The 24,427-nt window shown below is 47.2% G+C and overlaps 1 protein-coding gene across 1 annotated transcript in view; it reads right to left on the bottom strand.

Annotated features, from left to right (window-relative positions):
• The window catches only part of SCARF2 (scavenger receptor class F member 2), a 435,907-nt gene that overhangs the window by 120,606 nt on the left and 290,874 nt on the right, over positions 1-24,427 (bottom strand). Inside the window, exon 8 of the mRNA XM_063913161.1 lies at positions 10,454-10,571. Within this exon, the coding sequence (XP_063769231.1) occupies positions 10,454-10,571 (118 nt within the window). The remainder of the gene's footprint in view (positions 1-10,453; positions 10,572-24,427) is intronic.

Below are 24,427 nucleotides of genomic sequence, written 5' to 3'. Positions count from 1 at the left end.
AAGTTTAGAGGTTGGGGGTCGAGAGGTGGAGGAGAGTCCCCATAAGGGGGTCAGGTCTGGGATGCCAATGAAGGCTGCCTCAATGTCCAACCAGGATAATGACCCTGGAGGAGCGTATGAAGTGACAATGTGGGATAAGTGGGAGGCGAGGTAGTATAGCTTAACGTCGGGAAGGCCTCTGCCTCCCGTGGAAGTTGATCTTTTCAGAGTGTTGGCTGCAATGCGGGGAGGCCTGTGGTTCCAAATAAAGCGTATAAGGGCTCGTTGGATATTGCGGAGAAAGGGGGCCGGGACCGCCACAGGAAGAGTCTGGAAAAGGTAGAGCCATTTGGGGATTATGGTCATTTTAACTGCTATGATCCTGCCCAGCCACGAGATGAAGAGACTGTTCCAAGAGGTCAGGTCGGCTAGTGTGTTGGTGAGGAGGGGCGGGAAGTTTTCTCGGAACAGGGAGTCATAGTGCGGGGTTAGGTAGATCCCTAAGTATTTAATCCTCGTGGGCTGCCATTTAAATTTAAAGTTGGCGCGAAGGGATTCAGCCTCATGTTGGGGGATATGTAGCATCATGGCCTCAGATTTGGAGTAGTTGATCTTATAGCCTGAAATAAGGCTATAGGCTTGTAGAACTGAGAATAAGTTTGGGAGTGAAATAAGGGGCTGGGTCAGGGAGAGTAGGATGTCATCTGCGAAGAGGGAAATTTTGGGATCTATCGGGCCTACCTGTACTCCGTGTATGTCCGGATGTATTCTAATTTGAGAGGCAAGGGGTTCTATGATGAGGGCAAATATTAAGGGGGAGAGGGGGCAGCCCTGACGTGTGCCATTGGAGATACTAAGTGGGGCGGATGGGGTACCATTGATAAGGACGGTGGCAGAGGGGGTGGAGTATAATGCTAGGATGCTAGTGAGGAAGCCCCCGGACAGGCCATAAGCCTCCAAGGCGGGTTTCAGGAATTCCCAGGAGATCCGGTCAAATGCTTTTTCGGCATCTAAGGAGAGCATGATAGTAGGGGATCTCCTGGAATTCGAGATATGTATAAGGTCAATAGCTCGTCTGGTGTTATCTCTTGCCTGGCGGCCCGGTATAAACCCTACTTGGTCGTAGTGAACAAGGGAAGGGAGGTATGGATTAAGGCGATTGGCCAGAATTTTAGCAAAGATTTTCAGGTCTAAGTTCAGGAGAGATATGGGGCGATAGCTAGCGCAGTTAAGGGGATCTTTGCCTTCTTTGGGGATCACCACAATTCTAGCCTCTAGCATCTCAGGGGGAAAAGGGTCGCCTTGGACAATCCCATTGAACAGAGAGTGTAGGTGGGGGGAGAGAAGGGCAGAGAATTTTTTGTAATAGAGAGCCGTGAACCCGTCCGGACCCGGGGATTTGCCGATTTTTTGCATGAGTATAGTCTGAGTGATTTCATCCACCGTAATCTCTCCGTTAAGAAGGTCCAAGGCGTCCTGGGGAAGTCTGGGTAGATTAGAAGCAGAGAGAAAGTGGGAGATAAGGTCGGATCGAGGTCGGGGGGAGGGGCCCGGTGGAGGGGGCGGGAGGTTGTATAGATCGGTGTAGTAAGATTGGAAAGCGGCTCTAATGGCAATGGGATCCTGAACAAGTTGATTGAGAGAGTTTCTGATAGTGACAATGTTGGTTTTGGCTCTCGTGGAGCGGAGTCGAGCCGCCAGGATCTTGTCCGCCTTGTCACCCTTCTCATAAAAGGACTGGCGAAGCCACTTAAGACGCTTGGCCACTCGTGTAGTAAGGAGGAGATCAAGTTCCGCCTTAATGGTGCGGAGTTCGGACAAGACCGTTGGGTCGGAGGACGCCTTGTGTTGGGTCTCAAGTGCGTGGAGTTTAATGGAGAGCCTGTTGTATTGGGAAAGGGATTGCTTTTTGGCTTTTGAGGCTAGACTGATGAGGTGTCCACGAAGAACAGCCTTATGCGCCAGCCAGAGGGTGGATCTGGAGATATCGGGGGAGTCATTTAAGGTGAAATAGTCAGAGATTTTGTCATGAAGATGGGACCTAATCTCAGGGTTATGTAGGAGGGAGTCGTTTAGGCGCCATGTCATAGGGCGAGGACGGGAAACCAAACCTGCCAGGTCGCAGGAGATGGGAGCGTGGTCGGACCATACTAATGGGTGAATATGGGCATCGCGGAGATTCAGAGCAAGATCATGACTGAGCAGGACCATATCAATGCGGGAGTAGGAGTTATGAGGGGCAGAGTAGAAGGTATAATCGCGGGCAGAGGGATCTTTTATCCTCCAGGAGTCGTAGAGGAGTTGAGAACGCATAAGTCGGAGGAGGGATCTAGAGCGGAGGGAGTCCGATGGGGAAGGAGTAGGGGGAGAGGAAGAGCGATCTAGCTGTGGGTTGAGGACGGAGTTGAAGTCCCCTGCAAGTATAAGGTCGCCCTGGCGGACTCGGGTGAGGAGATTATCTAGCCTCGTAAAGAACCGTTCCTGTCGCTGGTTAGGGGTGTAAACGTTAACCAGGGTGCATAGATTATTATTAAGTCTCCCTACCAGGACAAGGAACCGGCCGTCTTTGTCAGTATGAGAGTCTAGGAGTTCAAAAGAGAGGTGGCGGGCTATTCAAATCGCTACTCCACGTTTTTTGGCCAGGTGATCGCAGGCGTGAAAGGAGACAGGGAATGGTTTACATTGGAGGGTGGGGTGAGAGTCGTGTACGAAGTGAGTTTCCTGTAGGAAGATCAGGTCGCCTCCATGGTGTTTAAGGGAAGCAAAGAGCTTACCCCTCTTTTGAGGGCTATTCAGGCCCTTCACGTTATGAGAGAGTACCCGGAGACCCATGGGCAGGCAACAGTGAGGTCGGCGGATTTGAAAGGGCGGAGGTGGTTAAAAATGGAGAGGGGGGAGACAGATCGGAGATATATGATGTGAGAGAGAGTGTGGTCAGAGGAGGGGGGGGGGGGGGGGAAAGACCGGAGGGGGTGGGAGGGTGGGTGGTCGTCTGGCGGAGGAGGCCAGGACCGGTAGAGCTGACAAGGGGAAGGAATACTAGGTGTCGGGGGAGCACCTAGGTCAGCAGTAGGGCCTGGGGCCCTGTGGGGGCGCGGCATGGGGTCCAGATCGCGGATCACGAGCCGCTCGGGAAAGGACAGGAGGAAAGCCTCCCCTGGGGGTACCTGAGGGAGAGAGCTGGAGAGAAGACAGGAGGAGAAGACAGCGGGAGCGCCAGCCCCAAAGGGCGAGGAATAGGAAGGGGGGGGGGGATGGAAGAGAGTAAGTCAAGTGTCAGCATGGAAACATATCAGAAGGGAGAGCTTCGAGTTTTTAGGCAGTTAGGCATTTAAGCTTTTAAACACAGTAACAATTCAACCAGGGATAACAACAAAACATTTGTGAGGCAACTAGGGGATCAAGAGGCAAGGTTACGGGGAACCTAAAGTAAAGTAGCGCCTCTGATGGGGGGATACGACCAGGAGTGATCGACCCAATTCAATGTGGGGAGCGGTAGCTCAGAGAGGTAAAAGTTCTCAGGGAACTGGAGGTGGAGCCTGGGAGGCCGCAGAGGATGGGACCGTGAACCACTCGGAGCGAGGAGATTGAAGTGAGACCTGCTGTGTCCGTGGTGGGAGGCGTGGAGAATGGACATCTTGGTCAGGAGCGGAGATGCCCTGTCTGGAGAGGAGCGTTTGGGCCTCAGGTTGGTCTCTGGCTGTGATGAGCTTCCCTTGGTGCCACACTAGGATCCGGAAAGGGAAACCCCAGCGGTACTTCACGCTGTGGCGGGAGAGCAGGGAGGTGATGGGTTTAAAGTCCCTGCGTTTAGCTAGAGTTAGGGGGGATAAATCCTGAAAAATTTGGAGCGGAGTATTTTGGAAAGTCACAGAGCCCAGTCGTCGGGCCTCCCTCATGATGGCCTCCTTTGCTGTAAAGTAGTGCATTCGGAGGATGACATCTCTGGGCTGGGAGGAGTCCTGGGAGCGAGGCCGTAAGGCCCGATGGGCTCGGTCCAGTAGGAGATGCTCCTCGGGGGTGTCAGGCGACAGGTGTGCGAAGAGACGTTTGAGGTAAAGGTCAAGATGGGTCGCCTCGATCTCTTCTGGGATGCCCCGGATCCTCATATTATTTCTCCTTGCTCTATTGTCTTGGTCCTCGTTCCCCTCCCGGAGGTGGGCAACGTCCTGACGGAGTTGATGAAGCTCGGTCTCTGCTGCTTGCTGGAATGTTACCACTTCTTCCACTCTCCTTTCAAGTTGGTCGGTTCTGGAGCCGATATCGGCTATATCGGATTTCAAGGAGTGTAGAGCTTGGACTGAGGACTTAATGTCCTGCATCTCCTTAAGGAGGGAGAGGAAGTCTTTGCGGGTGAGGGGGGTGAGATCGTCATCTTCGGCCTCCGATTCGGAGGGACCTTGGGATGGGCCGGGATTGTCAGGCCTGTTTGTGGCTGGAGTGTTTTTTTTGGTTAGAAATGGTGTGAGGTCGGACCCCTGGGATTTTTTATTACCTCTGGTCATCTTGGGAGCGCAGGGGGGTAGGTGGAGGACAGGGTGGGAAATGGAGGCGGCGCTCCCGCAGTGAGGCTCAGGACCAGGGAAGGTGAATCTGGGGGTTTAGGGAGGCATCATGGTGTGGAGCTCAGCCGAGCCCGGCAGATGGAGCCCGCCCAGGGAGGCTCAAGCGAGCAGAGGGAGGGCACCCAGCCCCGGATTGGAGGCTGATAATCTGAAGCCGTAGGAGGAGGGGCCTCGGAGACGATCTCCACCGCTCGGGGACCACGGGGGCGGGTCCTGGGCACGGACCAGCCAGTGACCGGGGTAGTCCCGCGGTTGGGTCCCGGCGGGGGGAGAGGACCGGTATGGAAACGGCCCACGGTGAGCTCCAATGTAGGCCCCAGCGGGCTTTAGGTGGTTGGAGGGGAACTGCGGTCCCAGAGACCCACAAAATGGCCGCCGCTGGAGTAGGCTGCAGGGAGCTGGAAGCTTGGGGGGATCCGGGCCGGCACTCCCCAAGAGGCAGTGTAGGCAAAGGGAGTGGAGCAGGTTCCCTCAGGCCCAGGAGGGGGACAGAGTCAGTCCCAGATTGAGGTCACAGGAGGGGGGGGGATGGAGCTGCAGCCAGCCCCTCCAGCGTGTGAGCGGTGGCCGTCCGCGGGTGGTGTACGCTGGGGCCCAGAAGGAGGGAGCACCGCAGGGAGGTAAGAGCAGGGGAAGCGGCTTACCACTTCGCCGGGGGGATCCCCGGGCTGCACGTCCTCCGTCCTCCCGTCCGGGTCCCGAGATCCAAGATGGCCGCCGCCGCGGGGATTCCGGGCCTTTCGCAGCAGTCGGGTTCTTCTCCCTCTTGCAGCACCGCCGACCCCAGATGTCAGGTAAGGGGAGGGGGGGTCCGGCTGCACAGATCCGAGCTGGGAGTCTCGAGCGGGCACTGCGGGGTCCCCAGAGGCGGACGGCCTCCGTGACGAGTGGCGCCGGACTGAACTCGAGGCCCCGGCTTCAGGTGGGTGGACAGGCCGCAGTCCGCAGAAGCCAGTATACCGGCTTCCCGACTCCGCGGCACGGGTCCACCAGCGTGAGGGGGTCTTAGTGGTGCAGTTGAAGGTGTAATGGAGCAGTCTGGGGGTGAGGGGAGGGAAACAAGGGGATATTTTCCACAGGGAATTGAGAGCTCCCTGTATGTGCAGCCACCCTGGTCAGACTCCAGGCCACGCCCCCTCACTTCCTCTCTTCTGACATTCCTTCCATTATCCTAGGCGATTTCAACATCCCTATTGACATCCCCACACAATCCCCTGCCTCTAAACTCCTTAACCTCACCTCTTCACTTGGTCCCTCCCAGTGGACCTCCTCACCCTCCCATGTGAATGGGAGCTCACTGGATCTGGTCTTCACTCACCGCTGTGATATTTCTGATTTTTCCAATTCCCCATTTCCCCTCTCTGACCACCACCTGCTCTCCTTTAACCTATCTCTCTCGACTTCCCCATCTCTACCTCCCAAGGCTACCATCACTAAGCGTAACATTGAAGCTATTGACACCACATTCCTTTCCTCCCTGTTTGACTCACTTCTCTCTCCTATTCTCTCTCTCTCATGCCCTGAACAAGCCACTTCCATATACAATGCATCCCTTACTTCTGCTCTTGACTCTGTTGCTCCACCAACCACTATTCACCCTAGCAAATTAACACCTCAACCCTGGCACACCAAATGCAGCAGATATCTGCAAAAATGCTCACGTACTGCTGAGCGACACTGGAGGAAATCACGCTCTAAGGCAGACTTCCTCCATTTCAAACTTATGCTCTCATCCTTCAGTGCTGCCCTTTCTCTTGCTAAACAGTCATACTTCAAGAACCTCTTCTCCTCCCAGTCTTCCAACCCCCGGCGCCTCTTTGCCAACTCTCAACTGCCCACCTCCACCTCGTCTCCCTTCCTCACTCTCTGCTCTTGACTTTGCCACTTACTTCACATCCAAAATTGACTCCATACGTAAGGACATCACATTACACCAGACCATCAGTAACCAGCTTTCCCCCATCCCTTACCACACCTCCCACCTACTCTGACCTGTTTCTCCCATGCAACTGGAGAGGAAGTCATGGCCCTCATTCGTTCCTGTCCCCTCACCACCTCCCCACTTGACCCTATCCCCTCCCGCCTCCTCCGGTACCTCTCTCCTTCTGCTTGTTCCCATCTTTCCACCTTCTCAATCTCTCCCTCTCATCAGGCACTGTCCCCTCTGCCTTCAAGCATGCACTCATCTCTCCTATTCTTAAAAAACCTACCCTTAATCCAAAGACTCTCTCCAACTACCGACCCATCTCTCTCCTCCCTTTTGCCTCCAAACTCATTGAGCGTATTGTCTACAACCGCCTTACTTCCTTTCTTTCCTCACACTCACTACTTGACCCATTCCAGTCTGGCTTCCGTCCTCTCCACTCCACTGAAACTGCCCTTACAAAAGTATGCAATGACCTCCATGCTGCTAAATCTAAGGGACACTACTCTCTACTTATTCTACTTGATCTCTCTGCTGCTTTTGACACTGTGGACCATCCTCTCCTACTGCAAATCCTTCACTCCATTGGTCTGCGCGACACTGCCCTCTCTTGGCTGTCTTCCTACCTCTCTGATCGTTCATTCTCTGTCTCTTCTCATGACTCCACCTCCCCCTCACTTCCACTAACTGTAGGTGTACCCCAAGGTTCTGTCCTTGGTCCTCTCCTCTTCTCTCTCTATACATCCTCACTAGGTAAGCTCATTAGTTCTTTTGGTTTCCAATATCATCTCTATGCTGATGACACCCAAATCTATCTTTCCTCTCCAGACCTCTCCCATGCTCTCCTCTCTCGTATCTCCAACTGTCTCTCTGCTACCTCTTCCTGGATGTCCCTGCGCTTTCTTAAACTTAACATGTCTAAGACCAAACTGATCATCTTTCCTTCCTCCCGCATAACCTCACCTCCTACAATCTCATTATCTACTGATGGCACTACTATCTCCTCTAGCCCCCAAGTGCGCTGTCTTGGAGTAATCCTTGACTCCTCCCTCTCCTTCCTCTCCTTCAAACCACACATTCAGCACCTCTCACAAACCTGCCGTTTTCATCTAAAAAATATTTCCAGGATCAGACCCTTTCTGACCCAGGATGCTACTAAGACTCTTATCCACTCACTGGTCATCTCCAGACTGGATTACTGTAATCTCCTCCTGACTGGCATTCCTGACAAACACCTCTCTCCACTCCAAACTATCCTCAATGCTGCTGCCCGGCTCATTTTCCTCACCAAACGCACTACGTCTACCTCTCCTCTCTTACTAGACCTTCACTGGCTCCCCTTCCCTTTCAGAATACATTTCAAGCTTCTCACACTCGCTTACAAAGCCCTCACTCTGATCTTATCTCCCTTTACATTCCCACACGTCCTCTTCGCTCTGCTAATGCACGACGACTTTCCTGCCTACGGATTACCTCCTCCCACTGCTACCTCCAAGATTTTTCGTGTGCTGCACCACTTCTCTGGAATTCCCTACCTCTCCCCCTCAGACTCTCCACCTCTCTACAAAACTTCAAACGGGCTCTCAAGACCCACTTCTTCACCAAACCCAGCCAAATCTCATCCTAACCCTCTGTTCTACACTCTCCATGTACCCCATCTGTGTCACCCCTGTCTGTCTACCCCTCCCCTTTAGAATGTAAGTTCTCACGAGCAGGGCCCTCTTCCCTCATGTGCTTATCCTTTCTTACTTTAATAATCTTCAACTGCATCAACTCCAGCAGTCTTCTGCCACCTGATACTTATTCCAGTGTCATCTGCTGATGTAACTATGTTTATTTACCCTGTACTTGTCCTATACTGTCATCAACTGTAAGTTGCTGTTTTCCTGTTTGATTATTTATGTACTCTGTAATTGGGCGCTGCGGAACCCTTGTGGCGCCATATAAATAAAGGATAATAATAAATAATAGTGCCCTAGTTCATGTTATGTCCCATAGTAGTGCCCTAGTTCATGTTATGTTCTTTAGTAGTGCCCTAGTTCATGTTATGTCCCATAGTAGTGCCCTAGTTCATGTTATGTTCTATAGTAGTGCCCTATTTCATGTTATGTGCCATAGTAGTGCCCTAGATCATGTTATGTCCCATAGTAGTGCCCTATTTCATGTTATGTTCTATAGTAGTGCCCTAGTTCATGTTATGTCCCATAGTAGTGCCCTAGTTCATGTTATGTTTTATAGTAGTGCCCTAGTTCATGTTATGTCCCATAGTAGTGCAATAGTTCATGTTATGTTCTATAGTAGTGCCCTAATTCATGTTATGTTTTATAGTAGTGCCCTTGTTCATGTTATGACCCATAGTAGTGCCCTAGTTCATGTTATGTCCCATAGTAGTGCCCTAGTTCATGTTATGTTCTATAGTAGTGCCCTAATTCATGTTATGTTCTTTAGTAGTTCCCTTGTTCATGTTATGACCCATAGTATTGCCCTAGTTCATGTTATGTCCCATAGTAGTGCCCTAGTTCATGTTATGTTCTATAGTAGTGCCCTAGTTCATGTTACAGTATGTCCCATAGTAGTGCCCTATTTCATGTTATGTGCCATAGTAGTGCCCTATTTCACGTTATGTGCCACAGTAGTGCCCTAGTTCATGTTATGTTACATTGTAGGGCTGCCAGTACACATTATGCAACACAGTACCCCCAAATCACATTATGGCATACAGTGTCCCAGTTCATATTATGTCACATTACAGTGTCCCAGTTCATATTATGCCACACTATAGTGCCTCCACTTTATATTATGCGACACTACAGTGCCCCAGTTCATATTACCGTATGTAACATTGTAATAATACCCTGCAGTTCATTTTATACCACATTACAGTAAGCAGATCCAGAGGCATAACTAGATATATTGTAGGCTCCAAGGCAAAATAATGTAGGGGCCCCTATTTATGTATGTATGTATGTATGTATGTATGTATGTGGGGGCCACTGGTGAAAAAATGTATATAACATATGTAACAGTGTCTGGGAAGGTTGGCCCCCCTCCTGCAGCTATTGTAGCTAAGCCCTTGGCCCAAACCACATCTGACCTTACACATCCAACCTTACATAATAAGGGGTCTATTCATGAAACTGTGAAAAGAGTGGAGAAGTGAGCCAGTGGATAAGTTGCCCCTGGCAACCTATCAGCTGCTCTGTATGATTTTATAGTGTGCAAATTATAAGTGTTACTTCAATGCTGATTGGTTCTTCTCCACTGGCTCACTTCTCCATGGTTTTAACTGCTTTATGAATAGACCCCTAAGTAAGAAGAAGACTAATTGGCTACGAGAAGAAGCCTTGATTTCTGCTATGGCCAGAAACTAATAGAGTAGCTAGAATGGGGTTCCTCACTAGGTGGTCAACTGGGTGTGGTACAAAATGTGAACATTCAGGATGTTGACATTCAGAATGTTAACATTAGATTGTTAACATGTTCTGAAAATGTAAATATGTCAAATGTTGACATTCAAAATGTCAACAGTGTGAATGTATAAGATGTATTTTCAGCATGGCATATTGAGGCTAGATGTATGAGGACATATCTGCATGGAACACAGATGGTACTCAAAATTGACATCTGGTTTCTCACTTCCAGTTTGCAATCTGATTATCATCCATGATATACACGTAATTCTCCCAGCTGACCACCTGTGAGAGGCAGCAATCTAAATCTCCTTACTATGCGTGATCCAATGTGTATGTAATTAAGTAAACCAATATTTAATTGCTGTTGTTTATGAAGTTGGTTCTGCAACCAGTCCACATGTTAATCCTATAATAGCTACAGATTTGTAAAAGTGTTAAATGTTGGACAGTTATGTTATGGACAGGTGATAACTTCTGGTGGGTGTCATGTGCTATGTTCTCTTGTGCTGTGATTGCTAAACAAGGAGGAAAAGTCAGGTACTAGGCAATATTCTGCATAATCACCAACTTACTCAGCTGATTCGTCCTTCTTGCGGCAGAGACAGCAGCAACAGAGTAATGACAGCAGCAGGATAAGCAATAACACCACAAGAGCTCCTGCTCCAATTACTCCCATTCGTTGATTGGCTTCTACAAATGAGAATAGAAGTCATAGATTATTATATATGTTTTTTTAATTGCTATTATTATCATCTAGAATCTATAACATATCATTCATATTTTTATAGCCTTGTATGATTATTAATAATTGAAATAACATTATATATGTAAAAGCATGAAAGACAATAATCTAAATGGAAAATGAACAAAGGATTGGAAGACTTAAACTGTGATGATTAAAAATAAACATTTAAATATAAAGGTGATATTCATATTTTAGAATATGCATTACTATGTATAAAGCATCCATAAATTAAAACGTTTTGTGAATGTAACCTCCATCCACATAATGGGAGTTATGAGAAAGAGGCATATGACTACAGCCCATCTATCGCAGAACCTACTTCAGTCAGGGAAGGGAGTGCTCATTAAATATTCATATAATATATTATATATGCATATATAGGATCCACTAATTTCATATCTGAGAACCAAATACGTTCTGTATGATAATTCTAATCCAAACATAAGCAACTGACAAAGTAAAAATTAGCTTGACACATGACAAGGAATGTAACCACTTATGTCTCCAGGACTGAAAGAAATTTAGGATAATTTCTCCTACAAGGGATGTGAAGATGTGTTGTGTTAATGTTGTAAACTTGTAAGGTAAAAACAGTATATGTTGTAAACTAGACACAGCATAAATTCATGTGATAGTTGTACATAGATATATACACTTACATGACTCTTTAAACTGGTTTAACCACATTGAATAGCACTGAGTCACTGAGGTGACCCCCGGATATATAATAAATGTAGGTCGCTGCTGTGGCCTTACTGCACCAGTGCTACCCATTTTGAAGGCTTTTATATATATAATAGGATTTTGATAACCTACCGGTAAATCCTTTTCTCCTAGTCCGTAAAGGATGCGGGGTACGACATCAAGACCATGGGGTATAGACGGGATCCGCAGTAGACATGGGCACTCCAAAGACTTTTCATTTGGTGTGAACTGGCTACTCCCTCTATGCCCCTCCTCCAGACCTCAGTTGTAGGAACTGTGTCCAGGGAGACTGACATTTCGAGGAAAGGAATTACTTAACTAGTGGTGAAATATCTACCAACTCACACCCTCAACCATGCCACACACATGGCATTCAACATAACACACGCCAACAGGCATGAACTAATTGCAGCAACATGCTGAAACCAAGATAACACAACTTGTGTAACTGTAATAACTAAACTGCAGGTAAAGTACGCACTGGGACGGGCGCCCAGCATCCTCTACGGACTAGGAGAAAAGGATTTACCGGTAGGTTATCAAAATCCTATTTTCTCATACGTCCTAGAGGATGCTGGGGACGACATCAAGACCATAAGTTCTATACCAAAGCTCCAGTACGGGCGGGAGAGTGCGGATGACCCTGCAGCACCGATTGACCAAACTTGAGGTCCTCATCGGCCAAGGTGTCAAACTTGTTGAATTTAGCAAATGTGTTTGACCCGGACCAAGTAGCTGCTCTGCAAAATAGTAAAGCCGATACCCCCCGGGCAGCCTCCCAGGATGAGCCCACCTTCCTAGTGGAGTGGGCCTTTACCGACGTCAGTAACGGCAATCCAGCCGTAGTATGAGCTTGCTGAATCGTATTTCTAATCCAACGTGCAATAGTCTGCTTGGAAGCAGGACAGCCAATCTTGTTGTGATCATACAGGACAAACAGAGCCTCTGTTTTCCGTATACGAGCTGTTCTAGCAACATAGATTTTCAAAGCTCTAACCACATCTACATACTTTGAATCAGTGAATGTGTCAGTAACTACTGACACCACAATAGGTTGGTTTATGTGAAAAGCAGAAACCACCTTTGGAAGAAAATGTTGGCGCGTTCGCAACTCTGCCCTATCTTCATGGAAAATCAGGTAAGGGCTCTTGTGAGACAAGGCCCCTAATTCCGACACCCGCCTTGCGGATGCCAATGCCAAAAGCATGACCACTTTCCAAGTGAGAAACTTCAACTCTATGTTTTGTAGAGGCTCAAACAATCCGATTGAAGGAACTGCAATACCATGTTAAGGTCCCATGGTGCCACTGGAGGCACGAATGGAGGCTGGATGTGCAGAACCCCTTTCACGAAGGTCTGAACCTCTGTAAGAGAGGCCAATTGTTTTTGGAAGAACACTGACAAGGCCGAAATCTGGACCTTGATTGATCTCTTCCATAGGAGCTTTCTTGGATTCACACCAAGACACATATTTTCTCCAAATACGGTGGTAATGTTTTGACGTTACTCCCTTTCTGGCCTGAATAAGGGTGGGGATGACCTCCTTAGGAATACCCTTCCTGGCTAGGATATGGCGCTCAACAGACATGCCGTCAAACGTAGCCGCGGTAAGTCTTGGTACACACACGGCCCCTGCTGCAGCAGGTCCACCTGAGGAGGAAGAGACCGAGGATCTCCTATGAGTAACTGCTGAAGATCTGGGTACCAAGCCCTTCTTGGCCAATCTGGGGCAATGAAGATTGCTCGAACCCTTGTCTTTCTTATGATCCTGAGTACTTTTGGGATCAGCGGTAGTGGAGGGAAAACATACACTGACAGAAACACCCACTGGGTCACCAGTGCATCCACTGCTACTGCTTGAGGGTCTCTCGACTTGGAACAGTATCTCTGAAGCTTCTTGTTGAGATGAGACGCCATCATGTCTATTTGAGGAACTCCCCAAAGACTTGTCACCTCTGCGAAGACTTCTTGGTGGAGGCCCCACTCTCCTGGATGGAGATCGTGTCTGCTGAGGAAGTCTGCTTCCCAGTTGTCTACTCCCGGAATGAATATTGCCGACAGAGCTTGTAGATGTTTTTCTACCCAGCGGAGGATTTTTGTCGCTACTGCCATTGCCGCTCTGCTTTTCGTTCCGCCCTGCCTGTTTATGTATGCGACTGCTGTTACATTGTCCGCCTGGATCTGCACGGGACAGTCTTGAAGAAGATGTACCACTTGTTGAAGGCCGTTGTAAATGGCTCTTAGCTCCAGAACGTTTATGTGAAGGCAGGCTTCCTGTTGTGACCAACGTCCCTGGAAGTTTTCTCCCTGAGAGACTGCTCCCCAGCCTCGGAGACTTGCATCCATGGTTACTAGGACCCAGTCCTGAATCCCGAACCTGCGTCCCTCTAGCAGGTGAGAGCTGTGCAACCACCACAGGAGCGAAATCCTGGTTTTTGACGACAGGATTATCTTTCTGTGCATGTGTAGGTGTGCCCCCGACCACTTGTCCAACAGGTCCCACTGGAATACTCTGGCATGGAACCTGCCAAACTGTATGGCGTCGTAGGCCGCCACCATCTTCCCCAACATCCGCATGCACTGATGGATCGACACACTTGGTGGTTTCAATATCTGTTTTACCATTTTCTGGATTTCCAGAGCCTTTTCCAGTGGAAGAAATACTCTCTGAACATCTGTGTCCAGAATCATCCCGAGGAAAGACAACCTTATCGTCGGTTCCAACTGTGACTTTGGGTAATTTATGATCCACCCGTGTTGTTGGAGTATTGACAGGGAGAGGGATATGTTTTGTAATAACTGCTCCCTGGATCTCGCCTTCATCAGGAGGTCGTCCAGATAAGGGATTATATTGACTCCTTTCTGACGAAGGAGGACCATCATCTCCGCCATCACCTTGGTGAATACCCTCGACGCCGTGGAGAGACCTAAAGGTAACGTCTGGAATTGGTAATGGCAATCCTGAACCGCAAATCTCAGATAAGCCTGGTGAGGAGGATAAATGGGAACATGCAGGTAAGCATCCTTTATGTCCACCGACACTAAGTAGTCCCCCTCCTCCAGAGAATGGCAATCACCGCCCGAAGTGATTCCATCTTGAACTTGAACCTTTTCAGGAAGAAATTCAGATCTTTTAGATTTAGGATCGGTCTGACCGAGCCGTCCGGCTTCGGAACAACAAAGAGACTTGAATAAAAACCCCGACCTTGTTGTGACAACGGTACCAGGACTATAACCTGGTCTTGACATCATTTTTGGATTGCCGCTGTTACTGCTTCTCTCTCTGGCGGAGAAGCTGGCAAGGTCGATTTGAAAAATTGGCATGGGGGAACGTCTTGAAACTCTAGTTTGTATCCCTGGGATACTATTTGCAACACCCAGGGATCCAGACCAGACAGAATCCAATCAGGGCTGAAGAGTTTGAGACATGCCCCCACCCGAGCGGCCTCCTGCATGAGAGTTCCAGCGTCATGCTGGGGATTTGGCAGAATTAGGGGTAGACTTCTGCTCTTGGGAACCTGGAGCCGGTGTGGGCTTCTTTCCCCTTCCCCTACCTGCAAAGAAGGGGGAACCTGGAGCCTTTTTGTATTTATTGGGCCGAAAGGACTGCATTTGCGGGTGATAGGTCTTTTTTGCCGGTGCAGGCACAGAGGGCAAAAATGTTGACTTACCTGCGGTAGCTGCTGAGACTAACGCATCCAGGCCATTGCCAAATAAGGCCTCACCTTTATATGGGAGAGCCTCCATGTTTCTTTTGGAATCTGCATCCGCGTTCCACTGGCGAATCCATAATGCCCGCCTAGCCGATACTGCCATGGTAGCGGCTTGTGAACTCAAGAGTCCAATATCCTTCATTGCTTCCAGCATGTAGGCAGCAGCGTCCTTGATATTCCCTAACTTAAGGAGTATCTCATCTTTATCAATCGTGTCAATTTCTGATGACACACTTTCTGACCATTTTTCAATAGCGCGACTCACCCATGCGCAGGCAATAGTGGGCCTGAGCAGTGTACCATTGGTAACATAATGGATTTCAATGTCGTTTCCATTTTGCGGTCTGCCGGCTCTTTAAGAGAAGCCATGCCAGGAGCAGGGCGAATTACCTTCTTTGTCAACCTGGAAAGTGCACTGTCTAACACAGGGGGTGACTCCCATTTTTTCCTGTCTTCAACCGGGAAAGGATAAGCTATGTGAATCCTTTTGGGAATACGACATTTTTTATCAGGATTCACCCACATCCCTTCAAACAGAGCATTTAGTTCGTGTGAAGGAGGGAACGTGACTTTGGATTTCTTTTCCTTACATAAATAAGCTTTCTCCTGAGGTACAGGAGTGCTTTCTGTAACCTCCAACACATCCCTTATAGCCACAATCATATATTGTATACTTTTTGCCAATTTATGATCTATCTCTCTGGATTCACTATTGTCAACACAAGAATCAGAATCCGTGTCGGTATCAGTGTTTACAACATTTGCAAATGGTCTCTTATGTGACCCAGAGGGGCCGCCCGCATAAGGAATAACAGCATCCTGAAAAATCACATCTTCCACAGATTTTCTCCAGCATGCAGCCTTAGGTTCAGACTTATCTAATCTACGGTTAATCAAATGCATACTGTCACGTAGCTCTTTAACCCATGCAGGCTCTTAGTGTGCCGGTAGCGCCACCACATTACAACTCTGTGTCCCTAAAATGGCTTCCTCCGGGGAGAAACTCCCTGCCTCAGACATGCCTCACACGTGTACATCACACTCACAGACACACTGGGACTTATTTTGGGGACAGACCCACAGTAAAATCTGTCAGAGGGACACAGGATAGGAGCAGCCAGTTCACAAACCCAGCGCCAGTATTGCTTGTGAACACAGTATGTCCACAGCCCCAAAGCGCTTTTAATCAGTAATATACACTATCAAATGCACCACAATCGCTTTGTGCCCCCCCTTTATAGCACCCTGTACTTGTCAGAAGTGGAGGAGAGGACCTGCGGGTTCTCTGCAGCCTGAGGAGAGAGAGAAAATGGTGCTGAGTAGTGTGCTGGCTGCCTGAGGAAGAAGCTTCGCCCCTCAGTATCCATGACAATATTTATATTGGCGGGGGTAGGGCTGTGCCAGCGGCATCTTATGCCCCCTTTTAGCTAGTTTGAGGTATTTTTCTTGCTGACCAGGGCGCCCCATCCCCCCGCACCCTGCAGTGCCTGTGTGTCTGGGCAGCAATGGCGCGCTGCGCTCCCGCCAGCCGCGCTGCACCTCAGCCGTCACTTACTTGATTGAAGATCATTCTTCTCATACTCACCTGTCTTCTGACTTCTGGCTCTGTGAGGGGGGTGACGACGTGCTGTGGGAGTGAGCATCTAGACACGGCTAGTGTTCAGTTACCTTCAGGAGCTAATGGTGTCCTGTCAGCCAGAAACAGAGCCATGAAACTCTGAGGAAGTTGGTTCTGCTTCTGCCCCCTCAGTCCCACGAAGCAGGGAGTCTGATGCCAGCAGATCTCCCTGAAAATAAAAAATCTAACATAAGTCTTTTCAGAGAAACTCAGTAGAGCTCCTCAGAGTCCATCCAGTCGACCTGGGCACATTTCTAAAACTGAGGTCTGGAGGAGGGGCATAGAGGGAGGAGCCAGTTCACACCCAATGAAAAGTCTTTGGAGTGCTCATGTCTACTGCGGATCCCGTCTATACCCCATGGTCTTGATGTCGTCCCCAGCATCCTCTAGGACGTATGAGAAATATATATATATATATATATATATTTATTTATTTTGTCTCTACCACATGGATTGTTTCCTGTGGGCACGGTGAAACAGATAAGTCTCAATCAAAGGACACTAATAAACCAAAGGACGGTAATAGATCTATTCATGAAAATGCAAGTGGTGAGATTGCCAGTGGTTATATATGTAACAAATGTATTAAATGTAATATACTGTATATAGTATCTTGGCATTAAGATAAACATAATTAATAGGTGGGGTTTCCCTAGTAGGCCCCATCATATATAAATACTAATAAATACTTGGGTGGAGGCACTTTAGTTTTAAAGGTAGCTCATCTGTAAAGTTTGTAACTCATTAGCCTGGTTATATAAAGAGTGGGTTACATGAACACCACAAGCAGCCAATGATAATGTAAGTGGAGGAGGCTTGCTTAAAGCCACAGGCAGACAAGTACATACGAGCACCAATAAGGATGCTACTAGTTCGTTATGAGCAAAGGAAATGGGATATGATGTACCAAGTCTAAAATCTGACTGTCTGAATAATACTACTGTGTACGAAATCAGTGATAATGAGATTTCATATTGACTATTTTTAGTTCTGTTTCCATAAACTATAGTTATTATTCCCAGGCAGAAGCAATAGATGGAATTACTGCTGACAATGAGACAGCGCTGTACATATGCAATATTTCAGCAACATACATTTTAAATGTTTCCTTTCTAAAGCAATCAGAAACAAGATAACCTTTATTTTAGTCCAAAGACTCAGAAAATAAAGTCTTCATTTCCTCGGGTCTTTAGCAAAACCTGAGACAAGTTAGGAACAAACATTTAAAGAAAATACCAATAACCCCCTTCACATCATTCACAATATTTAATGTGTGTCTTGCAAATCACATCTGTAATGCTGGCCATACATCAGGACGACCAGCATCCGATCTGATTCCTCATATGATTTCCCTTAATTTCCCCCTGGAGCCCCATGCACACAATTTTTTTTTTTTTAGGCAAACGATGTGGATACGATGTACATATGATCATACGACCCATCGTATGCCCCCATATGATGGATCGTCTCACAGCCCACACCACGCAATATGGGCTAAATTTTCATAATGGGCTGGCCCTCATTAGGGGGTATATAAAGCGGTGCCATTTTAGCTCTGTGCACTTCTGTTTGCTCTGCAACTAGTGGGGCTTTGTTTCTACCCTGCTAAATGCTCCACATTGCTAGCTACTGTGCATTGCTTTGTTCTGCCTGGCATTACAAAGTGCTGTATACTGCTCTGTTTCCTGTGCTCTATCTTGCATTCTGTGGTGATGGATCCCGGTCGCTATAAAGCTCTGATGTCCTGTATTGTGCTCAAGCTGAGTGAGAGGGAGAGGGCCCAGCCTAGTAGGAGAAGGGAGAGCTCCTGCTGGACCAAGGATTGGCTGCTGGAGAGGGAGAGTCATTCCTACATGCCCCTGCTGCTAGAAATTAGGGAGAATAATCCAGAAGACTAATGCAACTTCCTACGAATGGATGAGGCCATTCCAGGAGTTGCTGCATCTGGCGACCCCCTATATCCGGAGGCAGGACACCAAGTTCTGGATGGTAATCCCTGCTGAGGAGAGGCTCGTGGCTACGCTGTGCTACCTGGCTACGGGACGGTCGTTTGAAGACCTCAAGTTTGGGACACGCATCTCCACTCAAGCTTTGGGGCGCACTATCCATGACTCCTGCAAGGTTATCGTCAAGGTGCTACAGTTCCGTTGTTGCAAGGTAAATAAAATAAAAAAAAAACACCACACCATTTTTAAAGTGAAACATGACAAAGGTTTTATTGAACTTTTTTTTTTAAAAATCAGTGCAAAATATTATGTGAACTTATGTTTTCTTAAATTTGTGGGCATCACGGCTGCTTAAAAGTGTATACAGTATATAAAATGCTAGCTAATAATATTAAAATGTAACTAGGGTAAACTGCCAACATGGCACATATTTGGTATCCAAAAATGTTTGGTTTGTAACAAGTATGACCAAGTATCCCTATCCCTGATAAATACGCTGCTGTTGGCTGTTCTGTGTTATTGGTAGAGATTTCAGGTTGGACTACGATATGCATTCTGCAGGTGTCTTCTCAACGGCCCCGGCTCCATTGAGCGGCACCTGCAGCATGCATATCATTGCCCTTCCTGAATCTGTGCCAACAACACAGAGCAGTAGACAGCAGCATAACTATCAGGGATTAGGATACTTGCAGTTGATTGGGGAGAGCGGGACATCACAGGCTAAATAGGTCTGGACTGTCCTCCTCAGATTCCAGTAAAGAGGTAAATACACTGGATTACGAGGGTGGTGCAGAAGGTTGGCTGGAGGAGGTGGGTGGATCAACATCTTGGTTGGAGGAGGAGGGTGGGGGGAGCACTTTGGTAGGAGGAGGTTGTTTGTAGACCAGGTTGGTAGGAGGGGGTGTGTGTTGGAGCATGTTGGTAGGAGGGGACTGGTAGGTGAGCTGGTTGGTAGGAGGTGGTTGGGGGAGCAGGTTTGTAGGAGGTGGGTTGGGGAGGAGGTTGGTTGGGAAAGGTGAGTGGGGGAGCAGGTTGGTAGGAGGGGGTGGGTGTTGGAGCATGTTGGTAGGAGGGGGCTGGTGCGGGAGATGCTTGGTAGGTGGTGGGTGGTGGAACAGGTTGGTAGGAGGGGCTGGTGGGGGAGCTGGTTGGTAGGTGATTGCGGGAGCTGGTGGGTAAAAGGGGGATGTGGGGGAGCTTGTTGGTAGGAGGTGATTGGGGGAGCTGTTTGGTAGGAGGGGGGTGTGTAGTTGGGCACTGGTGGTAAGTATGTCTGGGGGTATGTTTGGGTGGAATAGTAGGGGGGTGGCAGAGCGAGTAGTGGAGCTGGGGAAGGAACAGCGGATCCAGATGTGATGCTCGTCTCTATAGTCTGGAGACAGTTGTGCCCTTTAAAAACAAGCTCCAACGTGAGTCACTCAAATAGCATCCTCTGTTGACTGTCCATGGCTCTATGAGCATTGCTGACATATGAGCCAAATGAGTCACTTTCATCGGGTGGCTTCAGTAAAGCAGCCCTTGGTTGTATAAGCAGTGGGTCCTCCTCTTGTGTGTTTTTCTTTTTCTGGCGCTGCTTCTTGGGTGGGGGTAGGTTTAGAGTCATTGAGGGACTCAGTTCAGGTGTGCTGGGAATGATAGGTGTCTGTTAAAAGAGAAAAAAAAACTTAAATGCATGCATTCATTTTTGTATTTTTAAAAATTTTCTTTTACAGTTCCCTACAAGCATGGAAGAGTGGATAGCCATTGCAGATGAATTTGAGAGCCGTTGGCAGTTCCCTAACTGCGGAGGAGCTATCGACGGCAAGCACATTCGCATTACTCCACCTGACAACAGTGGGACCTTCTAAAGTAATTACAAGGGGTACTTCAGCGTGGTCCTAATGGTGGTGGTGAACGCTAACGTCGAGTTTCTGTTTGCAGATGTGGGGAAGAATGACTGTGCCTCTGACAGTGGCATTCTACGACCGGCTCACCAACAAGACCCTGCATTTGCCGGTTAGGGAGGCAACGAAACACGGCCCAAACTACGTCTTCATTGCTGACGAGGCCTTTGCCCTCCATGAGAATGTCATGAAGCCATTCCCGCAAAGGGCCCTCAATAAAGAAAAGCGGGTCTTCAATTACCGCCTGTCTTGGGCGAGGCGGATTGTCGAGAATGCCTTAGGGATCCTGAGCAACTGATTCCATATCTTGCATACGGCAATTAATTTAAAAGTGGAGAAGATTGATTGGGTCGTTGATGCATGCTGTGTGCTGCACAACTTCTTGCACAAGAAAGCCACCCAACAAACGACAGTGGGCGCAACTGTGTTGGAAGACCCAGACCATCCGGAAGAGGTTACTCAGTTCCCCTCAGTGGTGATACCACCAGTGGCCGAAACCGGGACTGCTCTGGCCAAAAAGGTCTGAGAGGAATATATGGTCTACTTCAACGGGGATGGTTCGGTGCCGTGGTAGGAGGAGTACATACGATAAAGAGAAGGAGAAGTGGAGGGGACTGTGGAACAATTGTCTAGTTTGCTAGGACTCTACTCACTGAAGAGGCATCAGGCGATTCACCAATATTCTCTTTCTCGGCACCAACCTCCTCACTCTCAACCATGATGACCATAGATCTCCGGACTGGTTCCTGTTGGACGGTGAACAGTATATGGTCATAGTACCACAAATTTGTTTGATAGATGTCCTCAGTCCTCGCTCCCGACCTCTGATCCATAGCACAGATGTTGTGTCTGAAAGGGCTTGCTATATGCAGCGAGCTCCTCGTATGCCTGTGTGCACTTGATCTTGTTAGCGTATTCTCTTAACTTTACAAGCCACAGGCATTCATGTTGCTTGTAGAGCGAAATAAAACCAGCAATATAGTTGCACTCGTTATCAAGTGACATATCTAGAAATAAAATAGAGACGTTTTATATTAATGGACATTATTCTGGCCACCCCCAACAGTGAGGGTGGCTAAAAGATTACAAAATTGTGGGCCCTAAAAAGACCAGTATTCTGGCCACCCCCAACAGTGAGGGTGGCCAGAGGATTAGACTATTGTGGCCCGTAAATAATGGGGGCCTAGCTTGACTTAACCAAATTTTCAATTGTATTACAGTTTATTTTTTGTAAATAAAGTTGTATTGGTTTTTACAGCTATCAGTTATTTTAAATGTATATGATTACCTATGTATAGAAGGGTGTGGTAAGTTAGGTAGATTAGACTTAGGTCGACAGTGTCTAGGTTGACCACTATTGGTCGACAGTAAGTGGGTCAACATGGTTTCTTGGTTAACAGGGACTCTAGGTCGACATATACTAGGTCGACATGAGTTTTTTACTTTTTTTGGTGTCGTTTTCTCCGTACAGTTACGGGAACCCCAATTAGTGCACCGTGTCCCCTCGCATGCGAGTGAACTTTGGGCAAGGTGCCTTGCTCCGCTACCGCTGCGCTCGGCACAGGTTACCATTTCCAATTGTAGTCCACGTAGATCGTAAAGTATGAAAAAGTAAAAAAAATTTGAAAAACTCATGTCGATCTTTTGTCATGTCAACCTAGAGTCCCTGTCGACCTAGAAAGCATGTCGACCTACTTACTGTCGACCAATAGTGGTAGACCTAGACAGTGTCAACCTAAAGACCGGATCCCGTATAGAAATGTGCAAAAAAAAATGTCACTGACACAAAGAACAATTTAAAAATAAAAAAAATCATAAAAATGAACAAATAGTGCATTTTGTGTGAATGGAATCCATATTTGACCATTTAAATGACATATAATGCACTTATATGTACCTGACTAGTATGGGATGCAGTATCGTATCTGTAAAATCACCTTTGCACCACATGAGCATAGAAAAACCACATAAGAATACAGTAACGGTAAATATGCATCTGGGGTACAGTAGCAAAATGGCATGTGAAAAGCATTATCCATAACAATACCGCATGAGAATCCAGTAACAGTAAATATGCATCTGGGGTACAGTAGCAAAATGGCATGTGAAAAGCATTATCCATAACAATACCGCATGAGAATCCAGTAACAGTAGATATGCATTTAGGGTACAGTAGCAAAATGGCATGTGAAAAGCATTATCCATAACAATACCGCATGAGAATCCAGTAACAGTAAATATGCATCTGGGGTACAGTAGCAAAATGGCATGTGAAAAGCATTATCCATAACAATACCGCATGAGAATCCAGTAACAGTAGATATGCATTTAGGGTACAGTAGCAAAATGGCATGTGAAAAGCATTATCCATAACAATACTGCACGAGAATCCAGTAACAGTAAATATGCATTTGGGCTACAGTTGAGAAATGACAACCCCATGATAAGACAGTAGGAAATAATATGCATTTGGGGTACAGTTGAGAAATGACAATCCCATGATAAGACAGTAGGAAATAATATGCATTTGGGGTACAGTTGAGAAATGACAACCCCATGATAAGACAGTAGGAAATAATATGCATTTGGGGTACAGTTGCAAATTCACATTTGAAAAAAAAACCCAGCATAGAATTAAACAAAATAATCTGGGATACAGTATGTGTATATACGGCCGTGCAAAACAAGGGTGGACACTAGCAGTATACAGTATGTTAACAAATATATCAGGGTGTGTCAGTACTGCAACAAAACATTGTGGGTGATCAGAGTGTGCTAGGACAAAAATACATCCTGTTTAAGCCTGAGCAAACATTGGTTGACAGTGTGTATTAAAAAAAATACATACCGCTGTAATCAGAAGATACAGGGCCTGATGCTGTGTTCGCGCTCTTCAGCTCTCCTCAGCGGTGCCTAAGCAAGATGGCGGGTGGGAGTGTCTTGGAAATGCCACTCAAATGACGCTGATCGAATGTTACATGGAACGATGCATTGTATGTGCATAAAACAAGGTACAATGTGCATACGATTACGACGGATAATATGGGCTGCGCGTATGATCTGAGGATGCCACATTCGACCCACGGGGACGCGCATCGCATCGTAATTGTACCCAAAACACGTACAATGTGCACACGATGCATCGAATTACGCAGTGAAATTGTACATTCGTACGCAATATCGTCCCATCACACAGACTTAATTGTGATTTAGAAACTTGTATTTATTTACAGTATTAACATTTCATTATATAGTACTAGTATGTACAGCTATAGTGCCTAATCCATAGCAGGCTGCAGACACTGACTATTTTACACAGTAATTGTATTCCCAAAAGAAGGATAAATTCACACACTAAAGTTAAACAGTAGTTGTAAAATTGTCACCTCAAGGAAATATTTTTTATGACAAAGTTATAAACGTTTACTGAGTAGCATGCTATATGAAAGCATATTCACCACTGAAATAACAGCAGCATCTAAAGGAAAAGATTGTGTGTCACATTGTGTCCCTTTTTAGAGACCTCTATTGTCTTAGTGATTAAAATTTGATTTACCGCTGGTTAATAATCCTGGTGATTATGCCACACACATTGTCATACAATACTCCTTATTAATATGGCTTTATCATAAGCTCAAGCAAGAACTGAACTAGAGGTTACGGTTGCTATAACAAACATTTAAGTGTCCCCATCCTTCCACACTTCTTACCCAAACACTATGGGGTAAATTTACTACGATGGGAGTTCTATTTAAGATGGGATGTTGCCCAAAGCAACCATTCAGATTCTACTTCTCATTTATCTAGCACCTTCTAGAAAATAATACCTGGAATCTGGTTGGTTGCTATTGGCAACATCCCATCTTAAATAGAACTCCCATTTGGTACCCCTTTCACACTGCCCATGTCGGATCCCACCTGGAAATTGGAAACGGG

Source organism: Pseudophryne corroboree, chromosome 1, assembly GCF_028390025.1.
Source record: "Pseudophryne corroboree isolate aPseCor3 chromosome 1, aPseCor3.hap2, whole genome shotgun sequence".
NCBI lineage: Eukaryota > Metazoa > Chordata > Amphibia > Anura > Myobatrachidae > Pseudophryne > Pseudophryne corroboree.
The sequence above is the reverse complement of the archived record's forward strand: the minus strand, read 5'-3'. Positions and strand labels throughout refer to the sequence as shown.